General features: G+C 57.4%; 9 protein-coding genes across 9 annotated transcripts; 6 read left to right on the top strand and 3 right to left on the bottom strand.

The window, feature by feature from the left end:
• Nucleotides 1–698: 698 nt before the first annotated feature.
• Nucleotides 699–2,602, top strand: LY79DRAFT_152165 (uncharacterized protein). The gene is made up of 2 exons (XM_060551063.1): nt 699–1,409; nt 1,473–2,602. The coding sequence occupies exons 1-2, from the start codon at nt 878–880 to the stop codon at nt 2,516–2,518; spliced, it is 1,578 nt and encodes a 525-aa protein (XP_060420399.1). The 5' UTR covers nt 699–877; the 3' UTR covers nt 2,519–2,602.
• A 372-nt stretch (nt 2,603–2,974) lies between these two features.
• On the bottom strand, nt 2,975–3,990 carry LY79DRAFT_152169 (uncharacterized protein). The gene has a single exon (XM_060551064.1). It carries the CDS (start codon nt 3,846–3,848, stop codon nt 3,075–3,077), a length of 774 nt encoding a protein of 257 aa, XP_060420398.1. The 5' UTR covers nt 3,849–3,990; the 3' UTR covers nt 2,975–3,074.
• Nucleotides 3,991–8,394: 4,404 nt separating this feature from the next.
• Nucleotides 8,395–11,334, top strand: LY79DRAFT_504885 (fungal-specific transcription factor domain-containing protein; the record flags this gene model as incomplete). Its single annotated transcript, XM_060553555.1, has 5 exons — nt 8,395–8,595; nt 8,679–8,806; nt 8,867–8,931; nt 8,988–10,560; nt 10,620–11,334. The coding sequence occupies 5 exons, from the start codon at nt 8,395–8,397 to the stop codon at nt 11,332–11,334; spliced, it is 2,682 nt and encodes an 893-aa protein (XP_060420397.1).
• Nucleotides 11,335–12,306: 972 nt separating this feature from the next.
• LY79DRAFT_504925 (ATP-dependent metallopeptidase HflB) lies at nt 12,307–15,068 on the top strand (the record flags this gene model as incomplete). The annotated part of the gene is made up of 2 exons (XM_060553558.1): nt 12,307–14,203; nt 14,260–15,068. 2 exons carry the CDS (start codon nt 12,307–12,309, stop codon nt 15,066–15,068), a joined length of 2,706 nt encoding a protein of 901 aa, XP_060420396.1.
• Nucleotides 15,069–17,153: 2,085 nt separating this feature from the next.
• LY79DRAFT_575421 (HCO3 transporter family-domain-containing protein) lies at nt 17,154–19,315 on the top strand (the record flags this gene model as incomplete). The annotated part of the gene is made up of 4 exons (XM_060559707.1): nt 17,154–17,413; nt 17,590–17,826; nt 17,888–18,375; nt 18,432–19,315. 4 exons carry the CDS (start codon nt 17,154–17,156, stop codon nt 19,313–19,315), a joined length of 1,869 nt encoding a protein of 622 aa, XP_060420395.1.
• A 1,047-nt stretch (nt 19,316–20,362) lies between these two features.
• Nucleotides 20,363–23,002, bottom strand: LY79DRAFT_575420 (uncharacterized protein; the record flags this gene model as incomplete). Its single annotated transcript, XM_060559706.1, has 3 exons — nt 20,363–20,589; nt 20,637–22,106; nt 22,369–23,002. The coding sequence occupies 3 exons, from the start codon at nt 23,000–23,002 to the stop codon at nt 20,363–20,365; spliced, it is 2,331 nt and encodes a 776-aa protein (XP_060420394.1).
• Nucleotides 23,003–23,385: 383 nt separating this feature from the next.
• LY79DRAFT_536145 (uncharacterized protein) lies at nt 23,386–23,992 on the bottom strand. The gene has a single exon (XM_060556573.1). It carries the CDS (start codon nt 23,638–23,640, stop codon nt 23,413–23,415), a length of 228 nt encoding a protein of 75 aa, XP_060420393.1. The 5' UTR covers nt 23,641–23,992; the 3' UTR covers nt 23,386–23,412.
• A 57-nt stretch (nt 23,993–24,049) lies between these two features.
• Nucleotides 24,050–25,452, top strand: LY79DRAFT_536142 (uncharacterized protein). The gene has a single exon (XM_060556572.1). The coding sequence runs from the start codon at nt 24,501–24,503 to the stop codon at nt 25,035–25,037; it is 537 nt and encodes a 178-aa protein (XP_060420392.1). The 5' UTR covers nt 24,050–24,500; the 3' UTR covers nt 25,038–25,452.
• Nucleotides 25,437–26,555, top strand: LY79DRAFT_536141 (uncharacterized protein). Its single transcript, XM_060556571.1, has one exon. The coding sequence runs from the start codon at nt 25,617–25,619 to the stop codon at nt 26,103–26,105; it is 489 nt and encodes a 162-aa protein (XP_060420391.1). The 5' UTR covers nt 25,437–25,616; the 3' UTR covers nt 26,106–26,555.
• The last annotated feature ends 347 nt before the right edge of the window (nt 26,556–26,902 follow it).

Here is a 26,902-nt window from a genome sequence, read left to right as displayed (position 1 = left end):
ATGCCCACCCGCTCTGGGGGGAAAAGTCGACTGAGAGTGTGTCGAAGCGCTCGTCCTGGTGGACCGAATTGCTTGTTTCCCCTGCACTCTGTACTAAACCTTGTCTCTCTGCTCTCGCTCTGCCGTTTCTAGAGCCGTTACCTTTTGGTCCCCGATGCTTATTATTATCGTCGAGCCTGCTCGCTCCGCCCGCCAAAGAGTCCTTGCCCTTCCTTCTCTTTTGCTTCCTCTTCCCCCCCTCCAACCACTGGCAAGCACACGCGCGCCGCCATGCCATCGTCCTGATCCATCGGCCATGAGAACTGGCAGATGCAAGGGAGACAGGATCTCGACACCATCGACGAGAAACGGCTGAAACGACGCATTACCGTCCGACTCCCTGGTTCGCCATTTTTATTCACTTTCCGCCCTTGGATCCAACAGACCAGCCCACCGCAGCCCAGCTTCCCACACCTACACCCACACGGGAATCCGAGACCACCGGGAAAAGTGCAGGAACCAACGAGAACGAGAGCGTGAGGGGTCTTCTTCGCATTCGCGGCCCGCTGCAGGACACATCACATCACACCACCCAGACGATGCCAGTTATCGACGCACCTACCTATGCTGTGAAGACGTCAAGAATGGAGTTCGAATAGATCGACAACTTTCCAACCAAACACACTCGCTACCTCACCACACTCGTTGATCCAGCATCAGTCACTCGCTTCCCTTGTTCTATCTTTATCTGCTTCGCACGTAGCGAGCACCACTACCAGCGGCTTGATTCGCCTCCCCCCCGGTTGATCCAACACGCGGAAAAGAAAGAAAAAAAAAACCACCAACCAGACGGAGCCGGTAGCTCAGCCTCCAGGCACTACGCCACCCCATCCACGCAATGACTAAATCACCGCGCGGGCCTTCACTCCCTCAGGCCCGCTCCTACCACCACAATCATTACCATCTACACAACAAACGCGCCGCCACCCCCGAGAATGCTCATCATCAGCATCGACAACTCGACGTTGCTGCCCCCGCCCCCACCGACGCCCAACCCTCCACCACCCAGGGCCCAAAAATAGTCGTCGAGACCGTCTCAGTCATCGAAATAGTAGATGCCTCTGGGCACCCCGTCGAAGTGCAAACTCTCTTACCAACGTCCGTCACCGTGGATGCCATCAGAGCCGCCCTTAACCCAGCTTCGGCGGTGCTTTCTCCATCGTCCACCGGCGACTCGGCCTCCCAGTCTCCCAGCATCTCGAGTGACGCAACTCTGTCGGCACCAGCCGCGACGACGCCTTCATCGACGAGCTCTTCCGCAAGTCAGGGCACTTCCCTGACGTCCGATCCTTTGTCCACTACACCCGCGCCCTCGGCGGCGGCCTCGTCACTCTACTCATCCTTGAGTGGCCGGTCGAACTCGACGATTTGTACGTTGTGTCCTTGTCTCGCCGTTGTTTTCCTCGCAGGACGAAGTGGCTGACCGACTCTAGCATTCCTTACCTCAACAAACTCCTCTTCAACGTCAGTCTCTACCACAACCACTTTATCGAGCCATCTTTCCTCTGGCACGACTAGCGTAACATCTTCAATACTTTCATCCCTCTCTTCAACATGGGGCTCGGGTTCGGACTCAACATGGTTGTCTAGCGGATTGAGCACCACTTCCACCCTGGCCACAAGTGCTTCGTCGACGCTGGATGCGACCGCCACGGGAACCGGAGCTGCTGGCATTATTGGCGGTGGAGAAGCCGACCAACCGACGTCACCACCGACCTCGTCAGGTGACTCCGGCAGCGACAACGAGACTGTGCCGACCGCAACTGTTGTAGGCAGCGTCGTTGGCAGTGTAGCCGGCGCAGCTTTTCTTTTGGTGTTGGTATTCCTTGCCCTTCGCTGGAAAAAGAGCACAGGCGGACGTCTCCGTCTGAGCGAGACCAGCATGGGCAAGCGCGGTATCCTCACCGGCTCCGGCGGTCCGGAAGGCGGCGGCGGCGGCGGCGGTGGAATGATCCAGCGGTCCCTATCATATGGCCGCAGTGCTGCTGCAGTCGGATTTGGCGCCGCAGCCGCAGCTCGGAAGCACTCGAGACGGGCCAGCGAACCCTCCGAAACAGGTGAACGGGGTTTCGTCCGCGTGTCTGGCAGGAAGTTGCCCTCGGTACTGCAATCCGGTGGTGACGGTTACACGGACCCCCGCGAGGGTATCGCGGGTGTCGCACCCTTCGGCGGTGCCGCAAACGATGACGAATCGATCTACTACCGCGACTCGCAAGCCTTCCTCGACCCCGGCGGCCCCGACGCACAATCCCCTCGCCTCGCACTCGGCTCGCCCATGAGACCGGTGAGCGGCGTTGTGGTCTTCAAGGAGTCTCCGGCCCGGACACCGGTGACGGAGTCGGCCCCGTTTGCGGACCCCAACGCCTCATTATCACCGTCTCCGCCTCCGGCGCGGGACCCCATTGGCCGGACTATGCCGTCTCAGGACGGTTCCAGGGATTCTCGGGGCTCCGCCTCGAAGTTTCAAGAACAAATGTGAAGCTCTTCTTCATCTTTTCTTCTTCTTCTTCTTCTTCTTTTTTTATTTTATTTTTTACAGCCGGCGCCACTGTTGGCTTGACGTACCTTGACGCGTATTGTACATTCTCAACATCTCGACGATAATTATTAGTACCTATTATGGAAAGGGAGGGGGGGCTTTTCTTCTTTACTCGTTTATCTCTGCGACTCTACGACGACATATGGATTGGCGTTGAGATTTTTTCCCCCTCTTTTCTTCTGACACGTCCGATATGAGCCTGCGATATGGTCGCGCGGAAGTGAGGCGAACCCTCACACTTAGGGGAAAGGGTCTGGGTTCAGATGTGGGCGTGACGGCTTTGGGCCGCAATGACATGGTCTGATGCGGCGAGGCATTGAGTCGGACGGGCGTTGGCTTGTATGTAGATAGGATTTGGCCTCGAAGGAGAGGGGGTTGATAAGAGGTAAATGCAGTCCAGACTAGCTCTGGCCACGGCCAAGAAGGACAAAAAAAGTCTATCCATCTTGCTGCTACGAACTATATTCTGGCCCAGTTCATGCGCAGGGCAAAACCGTTAACAGATTGGGCCCATGTGACGGAGCTTATTTCCTTCTGCCCATTGCCTGACCGTGTGCTGCGCCCCGTCCGATCCCTTGGGCTGAGCGAAGTTGATGTCCACGTTAGAGAAGGGTGTTGGCCTGGAAGCGCGTCTGCTGGTGGAATTGGGGGGGGGTCTATGGGATGTTGTGACGGCACGATCCAGGCAGACAAACCGGCCTTTGACCTTCTCGTGCCTACCACGTGTGGTTGACGGGCAGCCTCTTGCAGGAACTTGTGTGATTTCCGATATGCAACGCGATACCCTGGCGTTGGGAATCGCGGAGAAGAGGGGGGCGATGGTGCCACCGTGGGCAGAAAAAGGGAGAAAGAGAGCATCGCTACAGGAATAACAGTAAAAGTGCGCACGGACGAGCATGGGGAATCGAGGAGCAGGAGGAGGAGGGGCGCCAAGTCGGGCACGTCGACTCCCGTCCAGTCGCCTGTAATCTCCCTCCCCTCCACTCCCCTTGCCTTGCCTCGATCGAGAGAACGAGGCGGAGCGAAAACGGGAGAGAGATGGAGGGACTGGGCGCCGTGCCCGGCCGGGACCCGGGTAGGTAGTGAGCGAGTGATGATGATGACTTCTTGGGTATATCATGGTGTTGAGTTTCTTGAGACAGACATGAAACGGGGGTGGGTTGGTCCATCTTCCCTCTCTCCCAGGGTATTCTTCCCTTCGCCCCCCCCCTCTCATTCCCTCTCTGCTTGCTTGGTCGCTTGGACCCTTGCATGACAAATGTGCCCCCATTCCATGCGTGATGCTACGCTCAGTCGTCTTGAGTTGTGTCTTATGTGGGCTGTCGTCGCCGGCGTCTGCTCGTGTACGACTTCCCTAGGGTACGGCGACACGCGGGTTCCAATTAAACCGATCGCTTTCACCTTTTTGGCGGTAGTAAAAGCGGACACACTGGTATAGGCGAGGAGGCCCCCCCCCCCCTCGTACGACGACGGCATGTACTCCGTAGTCCAACTCACAAGCCAAAGCCAACCGAGGCCCCCCCGGGGGGGGGGGGGGGTTGCGCAGGCAGAGATGCCAGGTGTTTATCGTTTGTTTGGACCGTCCCATCCTGCCGGCCTCTCGCTAACGACACGGGATGAAACATCCTTCTCTTTTTTTTTTGCCTTTTTTTTCCCCCCCTCCTTGCTTTCTTTTTCCCCCTTTCATTTGCCGGTCTGAGTTGCGAAGTTTGCTCAACGACGGGATGGGCGCGATTAGGGTGCCGTTCCATCTCTAGTACCTAGGGCTGATACCCGAGATGGCAGCAGCAGCCCCCCTCCCCCAAATCACCCACCGTCTGCCGGTAGTTGTGGAATTTTTTCAGTTGGATAACGTGCCGACTTAGTTGGTGGAGGGTACCGTTACAGTCTTGGCATTTCACAGCTTCGCGGGTGAGCTCATCAGCCTGTCGCCGCGTGAAATCTTCTTTTCTTTTCCTTTGCTTATATGTTTATGAGATGATGAATCCGCCGTCCTGTCAGGCACCAGATGCGGTCACTGACGCCACCTGCTTCAGGGCGGGCGATGCGGGCCTCTCCTTGGCCAAAGCTCATTAGAGTCCGGCTGGCTGCGTGACACTGAGAGTAGGAAGAACCCCCCGTTTAAAGCCCCACCCTGCGGCGTGAGACGTGCGGCGTGCCTTTATTCACACACAACCCGATCCGTCCGAAAAAGGCGAACGAACACGCAGGCATTCGAAGGCTATCATCTCCTCCCTACCCTCTCATCCTAGCCAGGACCGCCCTGCCAAGCTCGAGTCTTCGGGAAGTTTTGTGTTCTATTTTATTTTATTTTTGTTTCCATTTTCCTTCTGTTCTGAGCGGCATCGCCGACCTCATCGAAATACAATGAAGCGGCCGCGGCGGAACTCAAAAGCCGGGGGGCGGCGCGATTCGAGGAGCTAAAGCCAGCTGTATGTCTAACCTCGCGAGGGAGAAAGTTATGGTTGAACGAGCTGTGAGATGCGCGAGCTGGCCGATCCGCTCGACGTTGTCGTTGACACCGCGGATCTGCAAGGAAGTGCTGGCGACGGCGGGTTGAGAGGTTTCTCCTTCGTCCAAAGTGGAGCGGGTTTGTGGGATGCAGGTTTGAGAAAGCCCCCCGCCTTGTCTCCCTCGTTTTCGCCCTGCTCCTTCCCTTTCCCCCCTCCGAGATATCCGTCTGCACCCGCATGCTCGGTTCCAACGGTCGAACCCCGTCTCCTCCCCCGGACGGGACGGCTGTTAGCCTCTCGCCGTGCTGTGCTGGACACGCAAAGAGCCCTCACGAATACGTCGTTGGGGGGGGGGAAGACGTGGTAATGAGCTTCTACCATAACTTCACACGGGGGTACCGCTGATGGGGCCATCACGTCAACAGCCAGCAATGCGTCCCACAAACTGAGATTGTTTCCAGACAGGCTCAGGCCGGCGAGTCGGCATGCGTTTCTGCAGGTACTCGTCGGCGTTTCTCGCCCCCGGCTGGTTCAGGGGGAGGACTAGGTACTCAAGTGGGCGAGTAAGAAAGAAGGGGGGGGGGGATTAGAGTGCGAGTGAAAAGATACGGACAGACGTTGAGCCTGCACCTGTGCCTCATAACATCACGCAACCCTTGTCCCAGGGTCATCCCGTGCTCCGTCCGTTGCGCGCGAAACCGTCCGAGCCCGCAAAGGTGCGGTCATCAGAAGGGATGCGCGCTATGGGAGATAGAGAAAGAGAGAGAGAAAGGGAGCCTTCATGTCAGGCGGTGCCAAGGTGTTCCCAGTGTAGATAGCCAAGTGTCTGTCTCGTGTTCCTGCAGGTCTGGATAACGACTCTCCTCAGCGTTGCGCGCTTGGCTGATGGACGATGACGCGCGACGGCGCGGATACGGATGTGGGGGAAGGAGTACGTTGGTGTAAAAGAAGGACCGGGGGATGAAGGGGAGATTGATTAAGGTACGCACGCATACTACTACGTACGGCCGGCCGTACATTATTACGTGTGCTGCAGAAAGAAGCCGCACGGCCGGGCAGATGGGGCCTGTCAAGCCGGTTTGGGTGATGTGATTCGCTGCGTGCCTCTCCCTCGCACAATGCTACCGCGCCAGGGTTGCAGACCTGACAGAGTGAGGGTGTCCAGGGCCGGCGTTGTATTGGGTGGCTAGGAGATGAGACAGGGAAAAAGTCCCGATATCAGGTAGACCGTACAGATGGACGACTGGTGAGCTGGCTAACCGATCCGGTAGGAAGGACCGGGCTCTTGCGGACACCGAAGGTCGGAGAGGGAAATGCGGATAGCTGTACGGCCGACATGGCAGCCCGAAGCTCTCTTTGCTGTAATTAAAGGGGAGAGGCAGAGTGTGAGAGCAGGAACGAATGGGTTGTCCACCCAGGAGCAGTGGTTCGCCGTGCCTGTTTCTGAGGGAGGAAAAAGAAAGCCCCCTGGCGGGAATCTAGATCTAGGATCTCACACCTCCTTCCCCCCCCCCCCCCCCAAATCCCCTTTACACCGCATGGTGGCTTTCGCGACGTCGTTCAAGTGCTGCCACATGATTCGTGATGAATCCCGTTGAGCAGCCACAAGAGGTACCCGGAAGCGGTCGAAAGCTGGGAGTTGAGATGAGAACCCCATTTATAGTGACGGGTGGGAAACGATCGTGACTGGACGGGGATCATATGACCTCGCACGCCAATGACACACTACCGCAACCAAAAAAACACAGGTGTAGAGGGGTGGATGGGGCCGAGGGGGGCGAGGGCGGTCGAGATGTGCCAACGGCGAGGGCATAGCATGGAGAGAGGGTAACGCGGTGCAGTTGAAGGAGGAGGGGGTAAAAGAAAGCCCCAAAATAGCAGCAACTGGCTTTTTGGGCAGACGGAAAACGTGGCAGAAGAAAAGCGAGCCGCAAGCTTATGCGGTAGTAGACGAGACGATGCGGCAGCGCATAGTGAAGGCTATCCGCATTCTGTTCAAGATTGCGAGCTTACTCGCTTCCCATCCTCATCATGCGCATGCTCTCTTTCTCTCTCTGCCTCTCACTCTCTCACTCTCACGGCACCATCCCTGTTTCTCTACACTGGTGTAGTGTGAATGTTGTGTCTTCGGTTTCTCTTTACGGTTTGCCTGTTGGCGGTGGAGCCTGCGCCCTCCACTCCGGCCCGGCGCAGCATCTAGGCCATGGGGTCCCCCTGTTATTCCCTCCCCTCCTGCTCCCCCGTTAGCCTTCCTTCAGTCCCTGTGTGAGTGCCCAAGCCCCCCCCCTCCCTCAGCTTGGTATAGTACCTTGCGCCCCCCGCTGACCAATGCTGCTCCTAAGTATCACTGCAAGCACACTGACGGATCAATCTGCAATTCTGTAACGTCTTCTGCCCCCCCACGTCGTAGTTGCGAGGAAATGCCCACCAGGGAAGGGGAGTGTGTGTGTGAGAGAGTGAGAGAGAGAAAGGCAAGGTACTTAACTTACCTACCTTAAATCTATTATGTGATACCGCCATGCTGCTACTGATGCTCTTTTGTCCATCGTCCTCCGTCCCAACAATTTTTTTTCTCTCTCCTTCCTTCTCTTCTTTTTTCTTTTCTTTTTTTTTCTTTCCACCTTTTCCCTCAAGATCTACCTCTCGGACGTCTGAACGTGATACTCCCCCCTCCCCTTCGCTTTTTCATCATCTCCAGGTTGGAATACGTCTCTCTCCGCCTACCTGCATCACCTCACTCGTACCAACGCGGCTCAACCCCACGTCGGCAGTTGGAAAGTCAACCACGATAAGATTGTCCGGAGCCGACCTTTCTCTCCCTCGCACACACTCTGTCATTCTGCCTAGCTACCTACGGCACCAGATTAGACGAGGTAGCTCCACCAGAAAGAGTCTAGACCAGATCCCAAAACGAAGAGCTTCGGGCTCTCGCGTATTCCTCGTTTGCCGCACTAGCTTACGGATATACATCCACACGCGGCGTTAAGAAGGCACCACAAGCCACCGCCTTTACCGAGCGAATGACAGCAGCCATCCCGCCGCCGCCACGCTAGCTGTCTTGCACTCACTACCAGCTCGCTCTGCTTGCAAATACAGTGACAGATCGACTTGTTTTAGGTCCCTCTTTTTTCATCTGTTTTGCAACCATCGCCGGCCTTTCCGCTTCCAATCTTTTCCCGGTCTCTGACCAAGCCCAACGCTCTATCGCCGCTCTCACGACCGAACCCTCCTGCGACGCAAAAACCCCTTGTCCGTGCGCTTCGGTCTTTCCTCGCCTTGTAGTGTGTTCCCACCGGCCAAACCACCGCCTGCCTCGGTCCCACGAGATCGATTCTCGGTCAGCACCGGACCAATCTGTCCAAAATGGATCATATGGGCTTTCAGATGCCTCACATGGCGGGCCCGCCCCCCATGATGAACCAGCCGCCGCAGATCTTTGGAGCCTATACCCCCGACGGCATGCCTGTTCAGCACATGCCCCCCGATCTCGCCGCCCACATGTTCGGGGACCCCTCAACGCTCCTTGACGATGCCAACGAGGCAAAGAGGAGAAGAATCGCGAGGGTAAGTGGCCACATAGACGTTCCCTGGCCTCTCTGGGCGGCTCCCGGCGAAAAGAGTAAAATGCTTACACCTCTTACGCGCAGGCTTGCGACATGTGTAGGAAGAAGAAGATCAAGTGCGACGGGAAGCTGCCCGCCTGCAGCCACTGCATAAACTACAAGACGGACTGTGTCTTCACTCAGGTAGAAAAGAAGCGCAACCCACCTAAAGGGTACGCCAGATTTGCAAATGCTCCGGCCGTTTCTGCGTCATCCGACTAACAGACTGCCAGCGCCAAATATATTGAAGGACTCGAGAACCGACTCGGGCGCATGGAAAATCTCCTGAGGCTCTCAGGTTTGTACTTCCGGCCTGTGTAACATCCCCGCTACGTTTGCTGACCCGTCGTGCAGGTCTCCTCAGTGAAGACGACGATGGTGACACGGATCTCGGTACCCTAGAGAAGCGCTTAGCGGAGAAGCAACAGCAGTCGAGACAGGCCTCTCAGGCTTTTTCTAACCCGACCTCACCGTCGCAGACAACGTCAGGGCAAAACGACCGCATGGCAACGCCGCATAGTGGCGCAGAATCGCCCGAATCAACCAAGGATTCCCACAAAGAAGCCAAGGACGGCGACAAGCACATGGCCACGGTGTCCGAAGAGAAGGGCAACGAGGAGGAGGTCGAGGCACTATCCGAGCTCATGTGCTCTCTGGTCACAAACCAGAGTGGCGAGACTCGCTACATCGGCTCCTCCTCTGGGTTTTCCATCTTTTCTCCCAAGGGAATCGAGTGGGTGAACGAGAAGACAGGCGACAACTCTTTCCAGCAGATGATTTCAGATGTCTCGCTTGACGATCACAAGTGGACTGCTTGGAAGCCCGAGGTCTTCAGTGATCTCTTCCGCCGGCCCATCTTCAGACCTCTGCCTCCCAAGGTCGAGGCGCTATCTCTGCTCAAGGATTTCTTCGAGAACTTCAACTGCATGTTCCCCTTGTTCCATCAACCGACCTTCATGCATCTGGTCGAGCGGCAATACTCGGACGACCCTTATGAGGGCACTGGATGGTGGGCGAGTTTGAACTGTGCCTTGGCCATTGCCCACCGCCTGCGCGTCATGAGCAACCTCGTGCCGCAAGAGGAGGACGACAAGGCTTGGGGATACATCAAGAACGCCCTGGGAACCTTTGCCGAGCTCACGATGCGCAACACTGACTTGCTAAGCGTGCAAGCCTTGCTCGGGATGGCGCTCTTCATGCAGGGAACCCCCAACCCCCAGCCCACCGTCCTGCTCGTCGCCACGGCCATCCGGCTCGCCCACACCATCGGCTTACACAAGCGAGGAACTGGTTTCAACCTCAACCCCATCGAAATCGAGCAGCGAAAGCGGGTTTTCTGGATCGCGTACATGCTGGACAAGGACCTGTGTCTTCGGGCGGGTAGGCCGCCGGCGCAGGACGACGACGACCTGAGCGTGGAACTGCCCGACGCCGACCCCGAAGATAATATTGGCAACATCCCGCTGGCTGACGGCAAGGGCAAGATGAACCTGTTTAGGGTCATGTGCGAATTTGCGACGATCGAGAGCAAGGTATACTCCCGACTCTACTCGACAAAGGCCACTAAGCAGTCGAACGGGGAGCTCCTGAACACCATCGGAGAGCTGGACCAGGAGCTCGAGGAATGGAAGGATAGGATTCCGATTGACTTCAGGCCGGAGCACGAGATCAAGGCGTCGCACACGCCCCTCATCTTGCACGTGGTCATGCTTCACCTGACCTACTACAACTGTCTGACGACGATCCACCGCATGTCGGTCCACCACGGCTACTGGACGAGTCGACTGTCCAACTATGCCATCCAGGGGCTTAACGCCAAGCCCCTGAACCCGCGTGTGTTCTCCTCTGCGGCTCTTTGTACGGCCGCCGCCAGAGCATCGATTTCGCTTCTGAAGTACATGCCGCAAGGGGACTCTCCGAGTGTGTGGTACGTGCATCACTCCCCCTTGCTCACTGAGAGAGGCCGAGGCTAACTTTACTCGACAGGTTGATCTTATACTTTCCGGTGTCGGCGTTGATGACGCTCTTCGGAAACATCCTACAAAACCCCCTGGACCCTAGGGCAAAATCCGACACGAGGTTGATGAATTTGGTCGTCAACTACTTGTCAATGCTGGGGCAGGAAGCCGAAACGGGTGGTGTTCATCGCATGCTGGGTGTTTGTTCAGAATTCGAGAGGATAGCCAAGCTCGTCATCGAGAAGGCGGAGAGGGAGCAGTCCTCGCGCAGGAAACGAAAGAGTGACGCCGGTACGAAGACAACAAGCCCAGCCGCGACGACTCACACCCCTCGACCGACTGCCGTTACAACGCCAAAACCTCACAACATGCACGTGGCGAGCACGCCTTCGGTGACAAATGGCCAGTTGTCACCGGATTTCAACGGCGACGTCAACCGTCGGAGGCACGCCTTCAGCCCCATGCAGACAACGTCGATGCGGGAACCATCACCCGCTCTGCCATCAGCCGGGTGGCCGCAGGAGTTCAACATTCCCGACCAGGTTGGCTTTGGCAACTTCGCAGAAATGCAAGGTATCACAGGATCCAACAACCCGCGTTCACCGCAAGTGCACATGGGTGCACCGTTCCAGCAACCCCTTTTGCCTCAAGACTTGTTCTCGCTTCCCATGACGCTAGACTGGGACTGGGCCGAGATGAGTGGTGGCGCGTACCCGACTGTGGAGAACGGCAACGTTGGTTGAGGCACGACTGTATCTACGAGTGTGAGGCGCGAGATGCTGGACAGATTCGGTGTCGGATGTCGCGATGCATTTATTGGACAGGGTCAAGGCTATATAATGTGCATATGAGACGAAATCACGACATTTTTCACGCATGTATGAGTAATTGGCCTGCTTGAGGCGGGAAGCTGGTATAACGGCCCTAGAGCCCAGAGACAGACGGATCGGCGCGCGATGTCAGGTACTGCTTGCCATAGAGTGGTGGGAATACGTGTACAACAGATTAAAATAAACATTGGGTGACTGGGTGGGGTCCTTTACTAAGTACCGCTTTTTATGACGCAAAGTGAGGAGCCGATATAACTGCAAAAGAGGATGAACATTTGGAGTCGGTCGGATGAGTTTCTCAGCTGAGAGCAGATCCCACCAAGCTCGCCGTGGTGAGGGCGTACGTAAGACAGACAGCAGCCTAAAGCACGATGGAACACAGGTGGATACACCCCAGACTCTAGGTCGATTCGTGAAATACAAGTGTCATTCATTCGGAGTTTACGGAGCATTTGGGGGCGCAGAGCGGTAAGACCGTAAGGAGTGGGTGGAGTTCCATGCCTTACCTGTCATGGACTCTCTGGCAGAGTTTGGCGGTCACGTGCGCCCGCTAAAATCTCGGCCGGCGGCCATAGGGCCCGACATGAACTCATCACTATGGGAGCTTTTGCCATCGTCCCCGGGAAAGCCTGGTCCCATTACCAACCACAGTCTCTGTACGAACATTCCCACCACCAACCGCTGCAAACTCACCACGGCCGGTGCTCTTCATCGCTACCGGAACCCCATTGACTATCCCCCCCCCCCCAACCGTTTCCCGACCACCGTTCAAACAACCGGCAGGGCGCATCAATGAGATAGCACATCGCCACACGCGGTGAACACTACTCCTACTCGGCTCCGGTCGTCCCGCCTCGTCACCCCACGACGCACACAACACACACAATGGCGAGGTTCCTACGCCAATCGGCGCAGCTCTCGCGGGCCGTCAGGCTCGCGCAGCAGCCCATCACACGAATGCGATTCCAGCCGTCTAGAATAGCACGAGCCGGCACGCAAGCTCCGCTAGCTTGCTATCGATCGCAGTTCTACTCGACCAAAGGTCCCGAACCCCCGAAGAAGAATGAAAAAAATCCCAACGAGAAGAAGCCCAAGGGGGAGCAGGGCCCGGCCAAACCCCAGCTGTCAAAGGAGGAACAAATACGGAAGGACTGGCCGCTGCCCGAGGGATGGGTGTACCTCACCGAGGAGGAGCTCGGGATGTTGCTCAAGATGGCCCAGAACGACAAGCTGCCCAAGTTCCAGCAGGAGCTCTTCGTCAAGAGCGTGGAGCAGATCAAGCTGCTCGGGGCCCCTAAGGACCTGCGGGACCTCCTGGCGTCGCTCAAGGAGCGCAAGCTGAAGATGACGGTCGCCGACGTCACCAAGAGCATCCGCGTCGTGGCGCAGGTCGCAAAGAGGGCCTCCGATTACGATTCGACGGTGCTGATGCACGAGCACCAGGGCAAGGGGAAGCAGGACGGCGCCAAGGAGGAGCAGCAAGGCAAGGAGCAGCAGGGCAAGGAGCAGCAGGAGGGACGCAGCAATCAGGAGAGCGGCGAAGGCGGGGCCGGCGGGCCCGGTGGCAAGAAATGGCTCTTTGGCATATTCAGCACCGGCGACCTGGTAATGGCCGCCATCGTCTGGGTCGTCATCCTGCCGTTATTCGAGTCGATCATCTTCGGCAATGAGAAGGAGATCACATGGCAGGAGCTACGGAGGAACTTCTTGGACAAGGGCCTGGTCAACAAGCTCGTGGTCATCAAGAATCCCGGCCGCGTCCGCGTCGAGCTGAACCGTGAGGGGGTGCAGTCGGTTTACGGCGGAAACGAGGGCATCAACCCCAACGTCCAGTACTACTTCTCAATCGGTTCGGTCGAGATGTTCGAGAAGCAGCTCGAGGACGCCCAGAACGAGCTCGGCATCCCGCCCGCAGAGCGCATTCCTGTCAGCTACGCCAGCGAAGGCGGCATCATGCCCCTGGTCTACGCCTTTGGTCCCACTCTCCTCCTGGTCGGTCTTCTATACTACACCACGAAGCAGATGGGTGGCCGCGGAGGCAACCAGATGTTCGGCTTCGGCAAGAGCAAGGCCAAGAGGTTCAACCACGAGACGGCGATCAAGGTCAAGTTCAGCGACGTCGCCGGCATGGACGAGGCCAAGACGGAGATTATGGAGTTTGTCAGCTTCCTCAAGACCCCGGAGCGCTTCGAGAGGTTGGGTGCCAAGATCCCCCGCGGTGCTATCCTGGCTGGCCCTCCCGGAACTGGTAAGACGCTGCTCGCCAAGGCCACGGCCGGCGAGTCCGGCGTGCCCTTCTTCAGCGTGAGCGGCTCCGAGTTCGTCGAGATGTTCGTCGGTGTCGGTCCCTCTAGAGTCCGCGACCTGTTCGCGACGGCGCGGAAGAACGCGCCTTGCATCATCTTCATTGACGAGATCGACGCCATCGGCCGGTCGAGACAGGAGGGCAACCGCATGGGCGGCAACGACGAGCGCGAGGCCACCCTGAACCAGATCCTCACGGAGATGGATGGTTTCAACACCCAGGAGCAGGTGGTTGTGCTCGCGGGCACCAACCGAGCCGACATCCTCGACAAGGCCCTGATGCGTCCCGGCCGTTTTGACAGGCACATCTTCATCGACCGTCCGACCATGAAGGGTCGCCAGGACATCTTCAAGGTGCACCTGGCCAAGATCGTCACCAAGGAGGACATGGACCACCTCACCGGCCGCCTGGCCACACTGACCCCTGGCTTCTCTGGTGCCGACATCGCCAACGCCGTCAACGAGGCTGCTCTGGTTGGTAAGCTTTCCCGCTGAACACTCGCGCTATCGGAGACCGTGCTAACCTCATCGCAGCCGCCCGTGCCAACGCCGAAACGGTGGAGATGATCCACTTTGAGCAGGCCATTGAGCGTGTCATCGGAGGTCTCGAGCGCAAGTCCCTCGTCCTTAACCCCGAGGAGAAGAAGACGGTGGCCTACCACGAGGCCGGCCACGCCATCTGCGGCTGGTACCTCAAATACGCCGACCCGCTCCTCAAGGTGTCCATCATCCCCCGCGGACAAGGTGCATTGGGCTACGCCCAATACCTGCCCCAGGGAGACGCCTACCTCATGACGGTCCAGCAGCTGATGGACCGCATGGCCATGACGCTGGGCGGGCGCATCTCGGAGGAGCTGCACTTCCCGACCGTCACGACGGGCGCCAGTGACGACTTCCGCAAGGTCACCATGATGGCCCGCAAGATGGTCACCCAGTGGGGCATGTCGGAGAAGGTCGGCCCGCTGCACTTTGACGACGACCCCAACACGCTGCAGAAACCGTTCGCCGAGGCGACGGCGCAGGCCATCGACGCCGAGGTGCACAGGATCGTGGACGAGGCGTACAAGCAGTGCAAAGACCTGCTGACGGAGAAGAAGGCCGAGGTCGGCCTCGTGGCCGAGGAGCTGCTGAAGAAGGAGATGCTGACGCGCGACGACCTGGTCCGCCTGCTGGGGCCCAGGCCGTTCGGCGACAACCAGGAGTTTGAGAAGTACTTTGGCGGCCAAGGACAGAAGAGCGCGCCGCCGCCGTTCCCCGCCGAGGAGCTCGACAACCCCCCCGAGCAGCCCCCCGCCCCCCCGGCGCCAACGTTCAAGAGCCTCGATGACGCGCCGAGGAGATGAGACGATGGACGAGGAGCCTACGGACGGCTTACGGTTTCGAAGATGTTGAAAGGGAACGTTTGATTTACACTCTGGCTTCCTCCCCTCCCTACCACCCCCTGCTGAATGAGGTTAATCGCACAGGAGGACCGGCATTCCCACACAAAAAACAACAAGACTCATACCGCAGCGCCGGCCAGTTGTAACTTTTGTTTTCCCGGCCCCCTTTCCCCTCCCCCAATATCCTATTCCCCCTCAAAAACAATAACAAAGGCTCTCTCAACTCTGCTTTTTCCCCTCCCCCCATGGCGGTTGTGTTTGACTAGAAGAGGCATCCTCACCATCGGCGCGGGCCGGAGTAGACTGGGGAGGTTTTGGCTTGAATTATGTACTTGTAGGAACTGTAGATACATCTCTCTTTATGTTTGGGTGTCTCTCTCGCCATGGAAGAAGTGAGAGCGAGAAGGAAGGGACAGAGAGAGAGAGAGAGAGAGAGAGAGAGAGAGAGAGAGAGAGAGAGAGAGAGAGAGAGAGAGAGTGAGAGAGAGAGAGAGAAAATATACCGAATGCCCTTTGCAGAAGGGGGATCAAAAAAATTGACCGGGGCAAACCGCGGTTGCTGCGATGGTGGCTGTGTGTCTACGTGCTGTGATGATCGCTTATTGTGTGACTTGGCGTGGTTGAGAGGAGCACCAGTCATTGGTGGTAAGCGTTCTCGATCGCTTGTATGGCACATCATCTGCAAATAGTCTGAGACATCAAGGACCTAAGAGCCTGGAGAGTCTCCTTTTCCCAAATTTCTTCATCTCGCCCGATGATTCACCGACACCCCAACGTATTCCCCCCGGCCAACACGTCGGCCGTCTTACACCTTAATGACCAGCGGTATGTGCGTATCATCCGTCCATGTGAACGAAGCCTGTGAGTCCGTTGCAGCCCGAGGACGCCATCGAACGACAGACTTGATGAGACTAGATCTCCCGGCGTCGCGTGAGAATGTTCTTTCTCTATGGAACCCGGATCGGGGGGGGTTGAGACATGATACGACCTTGTCGACTTTTGGCATACAAAAAAAAAAAAAAAAAAGAGCCGCGTGACTCGAAGGCTTCCTCTTCTCTCTGCCCAAGCAGAATTCTTGCGCGGCGCAGCCACTGGTTCCGTCCGGGTTACTCAGCGCTCAAAGAGCGGGGGCTGGGCCGGGGGGGAAAGCGGATGAGTGAGTGGTGGCTGCGTAGCTATTACGTAGCTAGGAGATTCTCTCCCAATTTCGTTGGAGGCAACTTACTGCACGTGGCGGCTCCCAGCATCGGCGGGCGGCTGCTGACTCAATGAAGTCACGGTTGCGGAGTGAGAGGCGGGCGACGACGGGATGGCTTTGGGGGGAGAAAACTTCCCGTCGACTGTGCGTTTCCCTCGTGCCGCGCATGACGCGACTATTCAAGCCGGAAAACCTCCCGTGTATCGCGGTTTACAAGTCTCAAGATTAAACACCATCCGTGGTGGAGAGAACAAAGAAGGTCCAGCCAGGCGGGGGCCTTATCTTGACTTGTCGTCCCTTCGAGCCAATCTCGATTGGGCATTTGCATCGAAGAATTCCCCGTCAAGCTTCGCCTTCCCCTGCCATTTTCCCACCCCACTCCTCCCTCCTTCCACCCCCGGCCCCCAAGTCAACTCTTCCGAACCGGGACTACCTACCTAGCGCATTTCCCTCCGTCATTGGGAGGAACCTCGAACTACAACTTTTAAATACTGTCGCAGCCCGCCACTTGGGGAAGGGGAGGAGTTCATTTTCGCAGCGTTGTCAATTTGCAGCCGGCCACCGATTTGTTCTCGATAGTCGGACTCTTGGGCTTTTTTTTTTTTTTTGCCGACATGATCGCACATTGTTCTCTACTCGCGCATCGGTTAAGTTGTTTCTTCCCCCAGTTGTTTTTGCAGCTTTTAGTCGTTGCGCCTTCATTCTCGTCGCACTGCGGAAGCGTCCGCGATACTTTCGGTCTTGTTGCCCTTGCCGAAGTAACGCCCAAACAGGAGGGCGACGGTCCGGATACCAATATCCCTTCCCCTCCGGTCTGAACGACCCCGTCTTCCGGCCCGACGACGACCATGGCTCCCGACCCCGATGACAAGTCAGTCCTGCCGACGCGCCGCCCTTCACCCGGCAGCCTTGACGCCACCCGGGCCGACGCCAGCGGCACCGGCTTCGCCCGCAACGCCCGTTCCCGCGGCGCCGGCTGGTGGAAGGTGAAGCTGTTCCGCGGTATGGTCAACGACGTACGCCGCCGGGCCCCCTTTTACGTCAGTGACTGGGTCGACGCCTGGGACTATCGTGTGGTGCCAGCTACGGTCTACATGTATTTTGCAAAGTACGTAAGCCTTGTCGTCTTCCGTTCCATGCTCTGGGGCAACTGTCGTCTATGATGCCGGCCCTCAACCTGTCCGTCTGTTGAATGCCCCCTTTTCGGGTTCCTTCGTCGCCGCTTGCTGCCCCTATACAAGCTACCTCAAGCAAAGGCCGTCGGCTAACGTGTCCGTCTCCCAGCATTCTACCGGCGTTGGCCTTTTCTCTCGACATGTTCACGAGCACCGGCTCGACGTACGGCGTCAACGAGGTCCTGCTGGCCTCTGTCCTCGGCGCCGTGGTCTTCTCCCTGCTGGCGTGTCAGCCCCTGGTCATTGTCGGCGTCACCGGCCCCATCACCGTCTTCAACTACACCGTGTACGACATTGTCAAGCCGACCGGCATCAACTACCTCGCTTTCATGTGCTGGATCGGGCTGTATGTGCCAGCCCCCTTAAACCCCCCCTTGACGAAGCGTCTGCTGACACGGACACCCTAGGTGGTCCCTGGTATTCCACTGGATTCTGGCCGTAACCAACTCGTGCAACTGGCTACGCTACGTGACGCGGTTCCCCTGCGACATCTTTGGCTTCTACGTCGCCTTCATCTACCTCCAAAAGGGCATCCAGGTGCTCGAAAGGCTGGGCGACGCCGAACCCTTCTACCTCTCCATCGTCGCCTCGCTGCTCGTCTTCATGGTCGCCTACGCCTGCGCCGGGCTCAGCGGCAGCGGCCTGTTCCATTACCACGTGCGCGTCTTCCTCAAGGACTACGGCACGCCCCTGACCCTCATCTTCTTCACCGGCTTCGTCCACATTGGCAGGATGGAGCCCGTCCATCTGGAGGTGCTTCCGACCGGCATCGCCTTCATGCCGACGACCGACAGGAGCTGGCTTGTTCACTTTTGGGATATCGACGTCGGAGACGTCTTCCTGGCCATTCCATTCGCCATTCTGCTGACCATCCTCTTCTGGTTCGACCACAATGGTAAGCCCCCGCTGTGAATACACACGAGGACATCATCCTGACACAAGCGCACACAGTCTCCTCCCTGATCGCGCAGGGGACCGAGTTCCCGCTGAAGAAGCCGGCCGGGTTCCACTGGGACATTTTCCTGCTCGGCCTGACGACCGGCGTCGCCGGCATCCTGGGCCTCCCTTTCCCCAACGGCCTCATCCCGCAGGCCCCGTTCCACACCGAGTCCCTGACGGTCAAGACGTCGCACGCCGAGACGGACGAGAAGGGCGAGCTCAAGGGCAGCCATGCGACCAAGGCCTCGCACGTCGTCGAGCAGCGCGTCTCGAACCTGGCACAGGGCCTCCTCACGCTCGGCACCATGACGGGGCCCCTCCTCGCCGTCCTGCATCTGATCCCCCACGGCGTACTGGCCGGCCTCTTCTTCGTCATGGGCGTCCAGGCGCTCGAGGGCAACGGCATCACGCTCAAGATCCTCTTCCTCCTGCGCGACGGGGCGCTGACCCCGCCGGGCCACCCGCTGAAGCGGATCCGCCGCCGCGCCATTTGGGCCTTCGTCGCCGTCGAGCTCGTCGGGTTCGGCGCCACCTTCGCCATCACCCAGACCGTCGCCGCCGTCGGCTTCCCCGTCTTCATCATGCTCCTCATCCCCGTCCGCGCCTGGCTGCTGCCGCGGTGGTTCTCGCCCGAGGAGCTCGGCGCGCTCGACGAGCCCACGGCGTCGCCCTTCACGATGGAGGGAATCGGCGGGGTCTACGGCGGGGCGGACGCGGGCGACGACTCGGACGGCACGCGAGTGTCCGGGCACGGCGACGGTGTCCTTGCGTCGGCTGCTGCTGCTGCTGCGCCGGTGATGAGCCGGGATGGTGCGGTGGAGCTGGGGCAGTTTTGCAGCGTGGAGAGCGCGGGCCGGACCACGAGAAGAGTGGGGCAAGCCGCCGCGGCTGACTGATGCCAGTGCTGAGGAGGTGTTGCATAGGTACTTACGTATGCCGATAGATGGTGTATTTAATATGTTAAATAGGTGGTATGGCAGTAACATACAGCGGCATGGATCAAGTACAAGCATTTCGAACAATATCACGTTGCTATCACAAGCATTCCATCGGCTTTGGTCGCCTTCAGCTCTCTCCCTGTATGCCGGGCAAGGCGCTTCACTCGAAGGGCTGTTCGAGATGTGTTAACTTGGAGGCAGCGATCACATCCATTGGTTGTGTCGTGTAAGTGTGCGCATGTATAGACTGCCCAGGGTAATCGATTTCATCTGCGATCCCTCCTGGCTGCTCTTAAGCCCTCGACTTTCTAACTGGTATATGCAGCTAGACGCATCCGGGTTTTCCAATGTCCTCATTACCTTGGCCGCATTTCGATAGCCGTCTCTTCATTCTGGCAGGAGTGAAACCATTTGCTTAACCCTTGCGTTCTGTAAGCCAAGAAAACGGCCTGGTTAAGCGGCACCATCCTTCCATCGTCTCCGTGCCTTCGTAACCGTCTTCTTCATATCCTATCCGACTGGGAAGCAGTAGCCAGCACCGAGTACACATTCATTATCCAAGGGACCCCTTCCCAAAGGTCCGGCATTCAGACAGCGTGAACGCATCTGCAGAACGATGCCCGTTTCCAATGGGGAATTCTCGGTATGCCGCGTTCGAACAAGCGGAAAGCTATGTTCGAGGGCCGGAGCAAACGGAAGTTGGCCACAAACCCGAACCACTGTTTCCTTGAGGCTTGGTCAGCCACCAACAGTAGCTGGAGCATGACGATGCGTGCAAGAGGCTGTGATATGTGACCGCTTGATTTTGGAGTTGAATGCCACTCCTCTTCACATGACTCTGGACGCACATGCAATGCAATCCTTCTCGAGCCATTCTCGTTCGAATTTGGGCCTAGACGTAAATACGTTGCTGTTCTGTCCTATGACCGGGTCTCCTCTGCCGGAGGATGGCTTTGAAGCTCTCGGCGAGCCCGTTCCAACAACTCCTCTCTCCAGGCCGAAAGGTCAGAGATGGTGGAAATCGTCTCTGGATGGTTCGAACCAAGGCGTTTCTGCCTGCGGCGTGCGCAGTCCTCCATCAGCATCGAGGCGTCGTCCCGTCGTCCTTGGCCTCTCCATGTGTGTGCCGGGTTGCTCATACTGACGAGCGTATTGGGATGCTCCTCGCCGAGCACCCTCTTTTCTATCTCTATCACCCTCAACAGTAGCTCTTCTGCCTCCTCCCACCGACCCTGGCGGTTATATATTGACGCTAGATTATTCATACTAGTTAGTGTACTATGATGCTCCTCGCCAAACACTCTCCTTCTTGTCTCTAGCACTATCACTTGTAACTCTTCTGCCTCCTTCAGCCGACCCTGGCCCTGATATGTTGACGCTAGGTTGTGCATAGTGACTAGCGTATCGGGATGCTCCTCGCCGAGCATCATCTTTTCTATCTCTAGCTCATTCACCAACAGCTCTTCTGCCTCGGCCCACCGACCCTGATTCCAATAAGTCATCGCTAAGCTGTTTATACTGCTCAACGTGTAAGGATGGTGGTTCCCGAATCCTCCTTTAAGCAGCTTTAAGGATTCAGATGCACTCTGCTCGGCATCTTTCCATCGACCCACATACGTTAAGTAGGCGCCAATACAGTGCAAAAGTTTTGGTCTACAAATATTGCTCTCTTGAAAATCGGTTGCCTTGATTCGGAGCAGCGCGTCGGCGTGCGGAAGGCAGTCCCGGCAAAGATGGCGATTTTCGTGAACACCATGCGGGTATGCGCGTGACAAAACCTCAAGAGCTTGGTCCACATACTGAGCCAATCTGTCGTGATTTTCGAGCCATTCCCGAGTGACTAGCTGCACCAGCCGATGCATATCGATGGTGCGGTCTTTTGCCTCAGATATAAATGAGAAGGCCTTCAGTGTCCCCAAAGCCTTTGTGACTTTGGATGTGCTGACGCCTTCCCCTGACCTTTTGTTACAGAAGTCGACTATGAACTTCTCAGGAACTGCTTGGCGGTCCAGGAGGCTGGCGAACGACAGGATGTCGCTGGCAAGGGCATCCTGGCGCTGGATTTGGTTGAACGATATGACCCATGTAGCCGTGACTGCGTGTGGCGTTTCTGAGTCTCTGCCCACTGTTTCGAAAGGTTCGCTCAGTTGATCAACCAAGCTGTCGTCGCCTTCCTCTAGGAGTTCGAGGTACTTGGAAACTGGAATGCTGTTCTCTTGCACGAATGCGGCAGCCTGTGCAAGAGCTAGCGGCAGATGCTCCAGCTGAGAAGAGAGGGTTGCCAACTCCTCGGCAGAAACCTCGTCTTCGTCGTCGAGTATTTGGTGTATGAGCCGTTGTGCCTCGCTCTCACTCATCTCTCCTATTTCGATAAGTGATTTCCCGCGCACAATCTTTGACGCCACTTGCTTGTTCCTCGTCGTGATGAGGACACACCCGTGGGCACACTCAGGGACGTAGCGGCCTAAGCCGCCTTTCAGGTTGCTACTATTCTCGGAAGGCGGTGGGAAGAACAGCTGTGCATCGTCGGCGTTGTCAATGACCATGAGCCACCGGCCACAATCCTGTCCCTCCAGCCAGGTCTTGACGAGTCCAAGCACGTCAGCCCAAGGATCATTGTGGCCCGGGACGTTACACTCTTGAGCAATTCTGGAATAAGACTGGCTAAATCGGTCGGCATTGCTTGCAAGCACCCAAAATACCGACAGATCAGGGTGCTCATGTCGTAGCCAAAACGCATAGGTAATGGCTATTTGTGTCTTTCTGCATGAGGTTAGATAATGTCGGGACTCGTAAATGATAGCTCACAGTACCCAATGCCACCAAGCCCATGAAGCGCAACTCTCGAGCGTGGTTTGTTAGTTTAATCTTGGCTCCAGTCATGTCCGAAGAGCTGTTTTATTCGATCAAAAACATCCAATCGATCTATGAAGTCTGGGTTCTCAATGTACGGGACGAGAACTTGGATGTGTTTGTTGTTCAAGGCCTTGTAAGCGGGGCTTGTTACTCACACCACGTGCGTGCAGCGGATGGGCTGTCCGTTAGCCTGTACTGTTCGAGGAGTGCTTTTGTCATCGAAGCCGCCGCAGCTGCAGCAAAATCCTGCCATGTCTTATTTTTGTGACTGTCCGCGTAGTCACAGACTGATTTGACGACGATACACGGAAACTCGTCCCATATGCCAGCCCCCTCCATCTCAAAGGCGACGAGGCCGTGCTCCTTGGCGATTCTGTCGCGGTCTAACCCGGCCTTCAGGCGGTCATCTGCAGCGTCCGGACGTTTGTAAAGGTCCTGGCACTCTTTGTGTGCCATCTGCTGCACCTGCTCCAAGACTCGGCTGGCTCGATGCTGCAGGCGGCTGCGGCCAAGACGCGTCTCCAAAAACGCGATAAGGGTGCGGACTTCCCAGCTGGGTCTCCCGAGGCTTTCTTCGATAGTGTCTTTTAGGACGAACTTATCGGTATACTTGCGGCCCAGGTCGCACTGCAAAACGCTCTTGCTGATGACCACGTCCCCGAGAAAAAGCTTGTCCTTCGTCCCAGGGCTCGGTACGCCGCCGCAGATGCCACATAAGATGGCCAGCTTGATGCCGGCGTAGCTTGACTGAAGCCTGGCCGCTGCGCCTGTCGCATTGACCTTTCCCATGCCGGGGAGGAGGAGCACAACGACGTTGTGGCTCCCCATACGGCCGGTTGTGTACAGGGTGCTGTGCCCTGGAGCGTTTGCCGGCCGACCGTCATCGTCTCCCCAGATCTCGTCGAAGGCAAAGGTGACAGCATCATATTCGAGAGGCAAGGCGCATATGATTGCGATTTGGAAATCCTCACGCCGGCGAGCTCGAGCGCGACCGGTCACGACAGCTCATGGAGGGGTCCCGATGACCAAATGGTTCTTGCAGTAGCGACAGTAACGGCAGAAGCAATCCTTGAGCGTATTCATGAGGCGAAGGGTTGCCCGCTTGTCATCCTTGTTTGAGGGGTTTCCGACGTGCTGCCCCACCCAGGGTCAAGATATGTCAGAATCAGGCCGGCGCGTCGTCAGGTAAGCTGATTGGTTCACCTCATCAGCTGCGCCGCTCTCGTGTGGCTACCTATTACCCAGCGGTCAAAATTCTCACGGTATAGCAGAGTTGTCAACGGTTGAGATGAAATATACATGTTATGCCTCTCTTGGTAAAGACTACAACCAGGGGCGAATAAGCACATTTGCAAGGTGTATGCACAGAGTGTGGATGCTGAAGTAACCAGACACAAGAAGCGCATATCGAGGAACCGCAATTTCATGAGTGCATCTACCTTCAACCAACCTCAGAGCGTGTGCCCGTCTCTCGGTCACTCACTCTGAGGCAGATGCAGTGTAGCATGATAGGGAAGTATACCCATACTTAGCTAGCCCCGCCAGCCCGTTTAGGCAAGCTGAGAGTTTGTGATTGGACGCCGGTGTGAAGTGAAAAGGGGGCGTTTGTTGTGATTGTTATATTGTCGAGGGAGAAGAAGGTCATGCTTTCGAAGCTGTGTTTGTGCCCAGCTTTGGCATATTGTTGGCAACTTGTTGTAGGGTCTTGCTGATTACAGGAGGAGAAGGAGCCCTGGAGTTGACCATTATTAAGCGGAGTTGGTGTCTAATTAGACGTTGGAATTAAGGATGCGGCGGAGGTCAGTGCGCACCACACTTCCTCCTCTGCCCCCTTCCCAACTCCCGACTCCAACCTCTCTTCCGCACTTCATACATTTGGGGAAAACACTTCGTAACAACCCCAGATTCCAGCCGACGTCAACCCCTTTGGGTCGGAGGAGTATCCAATATCATGCACTGCAACCCATCGCACCTGCTGCCGACGCGCAGCTGATCATGGTAGCCCGTGGTTATCGCTCCCCGCAGGAAGAAAACCACGTCCATCTCTTACCAGATCGAGCATCGCTGTGCCGTCACGGGCTGAAGAGTCGACGCAGCCAAGCCTTCCATCTCGGAGAGAAATCTTCGAGAGCCGAACTTTTCCCATCCGGCATACGAGAACCGACTTCATGCTTCAGCCGGTCCCCACCTCCGGTCTGGTTCCTCTCCGTGCGCCCCGTCAGCGGGAGCCTGCAGTGCAGGACAGCTTCCGTTATTGGCCTGACCCCAAGCCAACCCTGTCTATAACATGAGCCCGGAGGGTGTCTGCGCTGCTGCTGCTCTCAGGCCTGTCGGCAACGTCCTCCGCGACAGGACCGTCCTCCTGCAGGACGAGCTGATTTTGGTCTCGGCCCTCACCACCACGGGACCTCTACCCATTCCCAGAGCCAACAAAAGGCCCCAGACCGACCTGTTCAGTCGTGATACTCCCTTGCTTACATACCCCGCATCATATAGCGCGATGCTACGCAGACCCAGGGAGGCATGGAGGCTGTACCCTCGAAGTTCGGCTCCACCTATCACACCCGCCGTCTCTGCCGTCGGCCGTCTCCCTCCGGGTAAACACATCGAGCCAAGCGTCACTCACCAACAACACTCGCCCGATCCCACGGTGCGGAAACTAGTCGTCTTGGCCCAGCCTCCGTACGAGCTAACCCTCCCTATCCGTCATAACAAGGTCTGCGTTCCCGCCGTGGCATCATGCATTTCTTTGCCGCCACCGTTCCTCTGTGGCACTTCGGTGAGCTTGTCCGCACACCCCCACCTCCCTCGAAGACGACTGTAACCAAGCTTTGCAGTCATCTCACGTTGGGCTGGCTCGCTGGCCCGGTTTACCCTCGTGGATGGCAGCCGGTCAACACGTCGCAGATGAGATAATCCGGGATCACAGTACATGCCACCATCTGCCCATGCTTTCATGCGTCACAAGGTTATATGAACGGTTCTCGGGGACTTTGGTGCTTAAGCTCGATGCTACGCTCCCCATGATTGAGCCACCTCCCGGGGCTGAAGCCAAAGTCGGGACGGCGTCGTACCGCTCGCGACCACCGTGTAACCCTCGATGCGGTCCCTTTACGCGGGAACGACCTCGATATACTGGTGCTTTCCCCGGCGTACTGATCCATGTGCGACGTTGGATGGCTGGGAAGCCGGAACAGCAGACGCTGGCAAAGCTTCTTTGGTTTTTTTTTTTTTTTTTTGTCTTCAAATCTCCGTTCTGTCGTACGGCACGAGGTGTAACCCCTGTCGCGTGAACTACCGTGGCTGCCGCAGATTGTCTCTTTTGACTCCTTCGCCTAGATGTATACGGCCGAGAGGCTTAGGGCCAGCGTCGCAAGAAGTCTCATCCAAGGTCCACCCCGACATGAACATTGTGTCTCTGTGCACAGCACTCGCTCGACATTCTCTGCGTGGCGATGCTACGCTGATGTCTGAGGTCTCCGGGACCACGCGGTGCTGGTTAATGGATGTCGTGGCCCGTGGACGATCTAGAGGACGCGGATCTGTGCAACGTCGGGCGTCTCCCAGAGGTGGCACCGCTGTACTAGCATCTTGTGCTCGAGGTGGCGGCCATCCTCTTGCCAGTCCGTCCCTACCGCTGGCTGAACCCAATCAACAGGACCCGTCATTTTGCCTCATGATGTCTGGCCGAGCGGCGTTACGTGCATGTAGCACCAGCATGCAAGCCAGTCGCCGCCAGCACCACTGCAAGCGTCGGCAGGCCAATGATGGACCGGAAACCTGTCTGTCAAGAGCAGAGCCCCTTTTCGCCCAGTTGGCTTTCTACCCATTCAGGCGGCAGGCGATGCTACACGGGACTGTAACGTGCAAAAGTGCCACGGCCGACGGGTAATGGATCCTCGGCGGTCACCAGCAGCGCGCCATCAAGAGCGATTCAGCCCTCGAGCAAGCACCCGGGACAGAACGCGGGGCCAGAACATGCCATCTCGTGAACCATGGTGTCTCCTTCCCTGAGCGAACCGGCTCACCCAGTCGTCACCACACCCGTGGGGGCTGATTTGTACTTCCTTTTTGCCGATGCAAAGTACTACCGGTGCCTGCGGTTGTGTCACATCGTCTCGTAGCATCGTCGACAATACCAGCGCGGAGGGGTGAGAACAGCCCTCCACGTCGCAAGACGGCAGGACGTCAGAAACATAGCCCAAACATTGTCTCTCCTCGCTCCCTCCCCATGGAGCGAGACCTCGACTGCTCGCCGTCTGGTCGGCCCTGCAGTCAACAGCCGCCGCCGGGCTAATACCAAACGTAGCCGGTTGTACCGCCGAACCCCGGTCGAGCGAGTTGAGGGCGGGGGGGGGGGGGGGGGGGGGGATGAGGCACAAAGTGTGCTGCGACGTGACGAGTCCAAGATCTCCCTCTCGTGTCTCGCCTGGTGTGCAATAATTTTCCCCCGGAGCGACGTCCGCTCAGATGAAGCTCCGGCGGGAAAAGAGGCCGAGGTACCAAGGGGAGGGGGGGTGGGACGCTGGACCTGACCACGTCGTGAAGCACGCGCCATCTCGGCCGGGCCGCCCGCTGCCTTTCTGGACAACCCGGGGAAGAGTGCACACGGGGAGGAATGGGGGTATTCGGTCGGCGGAGGTGTACACCGTGCCCAAACCATCGTTTCAAAAGTGTCACTCGGCTCAA

Source organism: Colletotrichum navitas (assembly GCF_030913465.1).
Source record: "Colletotrichum navitas strain CBS 125086 chromosome Unknown LY79scaffold_2, whole genome shotgun sequence".
Taxonomy (NCBI): Eukaryota; Fungi; Ascomycota; class Sordariomycetes; order Glomerellales; family Glomerellaceae; genus Colletotrichum; species Colletotrichum navitas.
Note: the sequence above shows the minus strand (reverse complement) of the source record. Positions and strands in the feature narration are given on the sequence as shown.